This window comes from Syzygium oleosum, unplaced genomic scaffold (assembly GCF_021117445.2).
Source record: "Syzygium oleosum isolate NSW1041296 unplaced genomic scaffold, Sole_v2.1 Sole_v2.01, whole genome shotgun sequence".
NCBI lineage: Eukaryota > Viridiplantae > Streptophyta > Magnoliopsida > Myrtales > Myrtaceae > Syzygium > Syzygium oleosum.
In genome coordinates this window covers 29,189,396-29,195,961 of record NW_026607485.1, presented here as the reverse complement: position 1 = coordinate 29,195,961, position 6,566 = coordinate 29,189,396, and the positions used below count along the sequence as shown (strand labels likewise).

Below are 6,566 nucleotides of genomic sequence, written 5' to 3'. Positions count from 1 at the left end.
CCTCAACAAATTGACACATCCAAGTATTGATTGTACTTTACGCTGGGTGGGACTATTTGACCGGACTTTTACTATTGAATCATCGTCCAATTTTATCTATATATAAACACACCCATAATGAATAGCCATTTGTGTGGTACGATACTTTGTATAGAATGGATAACCTAATTTCTACTGCAATGTGTAATGATGCGGATTGGTTACTTAAGGACCAATACAGAAGCATCCAACAAAATTAAAGTACTGATGGCATTTGATAATGGGAAATAGGGCACACGTTGCTTATTTAGTGATCTTCAAATAATGTTGTTCATTTTGCTGGTCCGCACTGTTTTCTGCATTATTTCCCCTTATGAACGATAACAATGGAAGCAAATTGCTACTAAAATGGTTGATCCGGTAGTAAAAGCAGTCAATTGTTTTTCATGAGATCCGGAGTTTGATTTGCGTTTTGCACGAACCTCTATAGCAAAGAACTATGCAAACAAGTTTCCACTAATATGCACAAGAAAGAAAGAAATCTAACAAAAATAGTTACGGTTACATAAATCAATTACAATCTCACCATAAACTCATACAATCTCATAATCCTTTTTAATCCTATCAAATTCAAAATGGCAGTAGGGAAACCATCTAAAGTTTCAAGAAAAAGCAATGGAATCATAAGGAATTAAGGATAGGCCTTTGCGGTAAGGACAACAAAAAAATTAGGAGAAGACATGGACAAGATTAAAAGTGCTTCAAATAAGATGCTTTAAAAAAACAGCGAACTGTCATGCTCAATTTGTTTAGTTTGCTTATGGAAGACATCATTTCGTGATACACAAAATTATGCACGTGAGAGAGAGATCAGCTCATAAATAATATAGATAGTATTATAGTCCGCTTACCCATGCCTCAGTGGTGGTGGTGGTGGTAATGGTGCCAGCTTTATTGCGGGCAGCAGTCATGACAGAACTAGTTCATTGAAGAATTCCAAATCGAGAAATTGTGTGAATTTGGAATAGGATGTTTTTATTTGGACATTTGTCCAAAGTGGAACGGGAGAGTTTTCACATTGTAATTGATGAATTTATTAAATTATTGATTTTTTTCATGGGAGAAGGACACTAAAAGTGTCAAAAGTTGTATACGACGCTCGCTTTAGTGCCAAAAATTATTTTTTTGATCACTTAAGAGCCACTTTTTTTAAAAAAAGTCACTTAAGTGCCGACTCTAATCTAGATTGCTGAAAATCCGACGTGGCTATATTTTATTAATTTATCAGTCCTAAGTGGCTTGCCAGTGTGCCCAGTCAGCATATAATCCTTAAACGACATCGTCTAAAAATTGTAAATAGTGATAATTTGAGTGACAAATTTTGTTCAAAGTGATAATTTCGGTACCAGTTATTGTTAAAAAATGATCACTTCAGTGTTAGTCAGATTATGCGACATCGTTTTGGACATCCATGTGGACTGGATTTTTTAAAAACTATGCCAAGTCATATTAAAAATTTTAATTATAAAGGTCATGTAATCAATTTGGCCGGAATTGACACTTAAATGATCGTTTTTTCTCCTATTTGGCACTTAAGTGATTCAAAAAAAAAATTTGGTACTAAAATGAGCACTGTACATAACTTTTGGCATTCCTAGTGTTCTTCTCCCATTTTTTCATTGAGTAAATAATCTTTTAATATCATTTATTCATCAATTATGTGTTATCATGTTGTAAATAGTTTTGATTGATCATAACATGGTTTATTTGTGCATACACGTTATTATATTAGAATAATTTAATAAACAGAATCGCTCTGCAATAACTAAACGACATAAGGATATATTAAACATAATTCCTCGAAGGATGAGACGTTTGTACTTACCAAATATAACTTGTCACGTTCAGCTACGCATATTAATAAGATAAGAAAAATAATGTTCTTGGCAACAGAGGAGATGCTGGTCTTGGATTCGTATTCAAATGTTCACGGACAAGTACATAACTACACATTGATCACTCATGGATGTACAAGAAATTAATATACAAGTGGGAAAATAAGATCATACATCACCAATATTCAATTCCTAGAAGCGAACAGAAAGACACAGCATCTCTTGAAAACGACCCAAAAGCTGATTCGACCTTATAAAAAAGATATAACGTAACGTGCCAGTTTTCTCCTCTCCACGTAAGACCACATGCGAAATCTAGTTTTAGAGAGAGAGAGAGAGAGAGAGAGAGAGAGGTCTCATCTCAAGAGAGAGGTCTCATCTCATCTGAAAATGTCAGGCCTCTCTCTAAAAGCCCTCTTAGAAAAATTCCTGGAGACTTCCCTTTATGCAGCAAGTGGGTATTTTGAACGTGGTCAACGGATCAACCCCGCAAAAAGTAAGGGAAAACACCCACCTGCAAAATAATAGGAGACTCCAGTCCAAAAACGAAAGCCGATAATGTTTTGGCGTTCGCGAAGAGTTTGGTGTGGTCTGATCAGAGAGAGTGATTCACGGGCAACCGTTTTTTTCTCCCCCATGGTCTCAAAAACAGTTCGACCCAATACAAAGGAAATGAAACAGATGACCTGTTATTATTAGGGTTTTGTACGTTATTGCTCGCCAGCTTCTGACGAGATGAGAATTTTGCAGGAGATCACATGAAATCCAGAAGAGCTTGACGCAGTTTCCTCACGAGATCCCCCATCTTCATGCCGAACTTCACGTCCATCTGCAAGAAATTTTCGTTTCATAAATATAGTTTATTTTTTCTTTTGCTCCGAGCCAACTACAAATACAAGGGGAGGAAATAAGAGAAATGTCGAGTGCATTAAGAAGTTTCATGAAAACCCATTTATTTTTCATCGGGTCATGAAATACGTTTTGGGTCCTATGAATTAGATAAATAATTAACTTGGTAAATTTAGTAAGATTTCTTTCTACATAAAACATTTCTCGAAAAATAAACAAACAATATGGTGTTAAAGCTGGGAAAAATTTGAAGAAATGGTGGTGTTATATATAATTACCTGAGCTAGGATGGTAACATCTAGTATGGAACTTCCAAAGGGTAGAACACAGCTATTCATAACAGTTAGGTTCAATTTCTCTATTTCACCGATCATTTTAGGTATAAAACCGTTGCGCTTCTCACTGTGGATTTTGATGAGGACGCAGTTTCCGGAAACTCGCGCCTCGATTTCCAGGAGCGAGAGTCGCTGGTCACTTTGGCTGCAAGAGTTATCATCGGACGACGAATACGTGTCATCATCCATGGTGAGTTGGGACTTCTTCACGATGACGACCGACTCCACGGTCTTCGTTGCCACCTCCTCCTCGAGCGTCTTGACGCGTTGTTGAAGCTCTTTCAAGTACTTGATGGCATCCTCGAGGACGGAAGCCTTGTCCATCTGAAATAAGCATTTAAAATTAATGGTAGAATATTTATGGGTCGCACAATTCTTTAACGACGTGAAAATTATTTTGAAATGGCTCCCCTAAATCAGGGATCAAGAAAGATATGGGAAATTATTAGTTGCGTGCATCTACTTTAAGCTAGTATTAGCCCATCTGTGGATTTTAGCTTATCAACGATTGTGGGTCATCGACATTCTTTTCTTCACATACATTAAGTTGGCAAACTTAGAGTTTCGGTCATCTTACCAAGTTTCACATCACATGATGAGCATCAAGTTTAAGTTGTAATCTTTTGAAACAAAATAACGAAACCATTGCCATTATGGCGTATTAACTAATCGCGTGTGGCATAAAGTGTTCGAGAGAAGCTACTTTTAGAGAACCCCACATATCAAGAAAGCATGCATTAAATCCTCCACTTGGGCAAGTGGAACTCTTTAACACATGGATGTGTTGCTTCTCTCTCGCCGGGTGCTAACAACAAAACTAATCTGTCCTAATCTCTAGCTTAATCCCACCCATTAATCATACACCCCAATAATTTCCAAGCTTTTAGGACTTGTACCTTCTTAAGGTTGGGAATGACGGCTGAAAGCGCGATGAAACGCTCGCTGAGCTTCTCACGGCGCTTCCTCTCAGCTAGCACATGATCTTGTGCGCATACTGGCGTTCTGCTTGTCGCGCTGGCGCTTTTGATCTGTGGACCCTCACAATTTTGGATTTCATAAGTACCTTTGACACACATCAGAGGGAGACAAATATTATTAAGAATATTTAACAAGAAGAGATTTTCGAAGTACTGATTTCACATATACACTTCGGTTTCTTCCAAGACTTTACCATAGAACGGATTGGATATGGCTGGAGATGAATTGGGGTTCCCGAATGGTATCAAGTGGGAGTCAGGAGACCGAGACGGGGATGGAGACGGCGCTATCACCGCATTGCGAGTCATTGTTTTGTGCTCCATCGTGCGAGGAGAGTTCCAGCTCTCGGTCTTGAGCTGTTTACGGGGCCTCTCGGTGAACGCTTGAGGAGTTTTGACTGATTGCACGGCAAAACTGGGCATCATCTCAGGGCTAATATGAGGGAGTGGATTGGATGGAGATGAGTTGGAGTAGGGTTCTGAAGGAAAATGTGGATGGAACAAATCAAACTCATCATCAAGCGAGAAGGAGGAATTGAGTTGCTGCTGATGATGATGATGGAAATAAGCTGCATCTTCAACCATCTGTGGATATTCACCACAAAAACGGGGGAAAAAAAAGAAGAATCAACATGTGATTGAATTTATTGATTGGTACGTCTATATTCGAAGAAATCTAATCACGGAAAACAGGAAGGAGTATTACTTGGGGAAATATTCTCGGCGATAAGATCTCCATTGGATCACCACCTTCTTCTTCTTCTTCTGGGTAATCTAATCACCCTGAACACAAAACGAAGAAGAAGACATTAACTAAAAGAAAAGAAAGGAACAAGTCGTTGTTTAGTTCTATACTCGATGTTGGATCTAAAAGAAAAGATTACTGTCAAAAACGAGAAAAAAGAAAACAAGGTAATCACCTGTGAAGAACTACAGAGAGAAGCGAAGCTTAATTGAGCAATGGTGGTGGACTTGAAGGAACGGTAGCTTTACTTTATATGCGCGCGCCCCCACGCGTTCTCGGCGACGGTGCTGACCTCGCACGTGCGAAATAGTCGTCTCCCTTTGCGTGCTGGCGTCTGTTCACATGGGGGAAGACGGCTCTTCTATCTTCTATCTTCCGTATAGTTTTGAATTACAATGGTAGTAAAAAATTTCTCATAATTCTTGCTCACTTACTTGACAGGTGAATCAATATTAACAATAAATGTCTTCTTGAGCAAAATTATGTTCCAAAGTCCAAAAATATTTCTCTATAATCTGAACATGACTTCATTGGTTTGTTTACGGTATAATATTGTTCGTTCGAGTTGTTATAAAATTGTTCACTAGCGCTTTTGTCTAAACTTTACATGATTTTGACCAAGTTTTAAACCTGGTCACAATTTCTTTGCATTCAAACTCATTTTATCTTTCACAGGAAAAATATATGAGGGCATGGTTCACATATTTGACATATATGCAATCATCCAAACATATGAGACTATAAGCATCTTCCCTTTTTTTCTCTTTCTTTTGATACTCATATATCTTTCTATAAGGGCACGGTGCCCATATTCTACATGTGTACAATTGTCCTAACATATGAGATTACGAGCATCTTCTCTTTCCCTTTTCTCTTTCTTTTGATCTTTTTTAGTCTTCATGATTATAATATTCGAAGGAAGAGGCAAATTAAATCTTGAATGGAACTTCTAGCCAAATACACATCTGATGGATTTTGTTTTTGTCCTATGGAAGGAGTAAATTATTTTCTTCACATTGCATGCAAGAAATAATACAAAAGTAAATTTTTAAAAGAAAGAAAAAACTATAGGAAGTGACAACTATGGATCCTTTTTTTTTTTTTTTTGATCGAAACAACTATGGATCCTTAGTTGCCTAGAAAGTGTGGTCAATCAAGTTGAAAACGTCTGTTTTATTGGCAAAGAGGGTGTAGAAAAAAGACATGTGGCTAGACATGTAATGTATGTATGAGCCACGAGTGCATTTTATTTACAGACATCCTAACAAATTTATCAGTAACAATTGCATCCCTTGGAGCTTTTCATGATGCGTTCATTTCTTATCTGGACCGACTTATTTAAAACTAATCTAAAATGGTTTTGTTTCTTTGTTGTAGGTTCGTTGAGACTCTATTTTCAAACTCAAAAGTGGGAGACTACTTAAACACATCATGACAGTTAGGGCGTGAATGACAACATTTCTCGTTCCCAGGCCTATTTTTGGCTAGAAATTAAAAAAAATTATTTCTCTTTCTCGGACAAGTTTATGAGCAAAAAATAGCGTTTGATAACGACATAAAATTTCTGCTCTCGGAGTAGAATTTCTATTGATAAGTTATTCTTAAATTTCTGGTGGCCAGCTAGCGAGTGGCGGTGGCTCGTCGGCCGTCCGGTGAGCGGCGGCGGGTGGCGGTGGACGGCAGGCGGGCAACGAGAGCGGCAGGTGGCAAGAGGCGGTGGCGAACGAGCGGCGAGTGGTGGCGGACGGCCTGCGGGCAGCAGCAGACAGCCGATGAGCGATGGCGG

At 38.3% G+C, this 6,566-nt stretch overlaps 1 protein-coding gene across 1 annotated transcript; it reads right to left on the bottom strand.

Annotated features, from left to right (window-relative positions):
* Positions 1-2,435: 2,435 nt before the first annotated feature.
* Positions 2,436-5,002, bottom strand: LOC115685244 (transcription factor bHLH18-like). The gene is made up of 6 exons (XM_030610276.2): positions 4,956-5,002; positions 4,742-4,818; positions 4,230-4,620; positions 3,955-4,121; positions 3,002-3,382; positions 2,436-2,703 (listed from the first exon to the last, which is right to left on the bottom strand). Exons 2-6 carry the CDS (start codon positions 4,772-4,774, stop codon positions 2,629-2,631), a joined length of 1,047 nt encoding a protein of 348 aa, XP_030466136.1. The 5' UTR covers positions 4,775-4,818; positions 4,956-5,002; the 3' UTR covers positions 2,436-2,628.
* Positions 5,003-6,566: the final 1,564 nt, after the last annotated feature.

Bases quoted from the DNA above. Each gene is read 5' to 3' on its own strand.
- LOC115685244 (XM_030610276.2), bottom strand. From the start codon at position 4,774: ATGGAGATCTTATCGCCGAGAATATTTCCCCAA. The intron at 3,383-3,954 runs GTACAAGTCCTA...TGCTTATTTCAG, and splicing joins TCATTCCCAACCTTAAGAAG to ATGGACAAGGCTTCCGTCCT. The intron at 2,704-3,001 runs GTAATTATATAT...AATTTCTTGCAG, and splicing joins ATGTTACCATCCTAGCTCAG to ATGGACGTGAAGTTCGGCAT.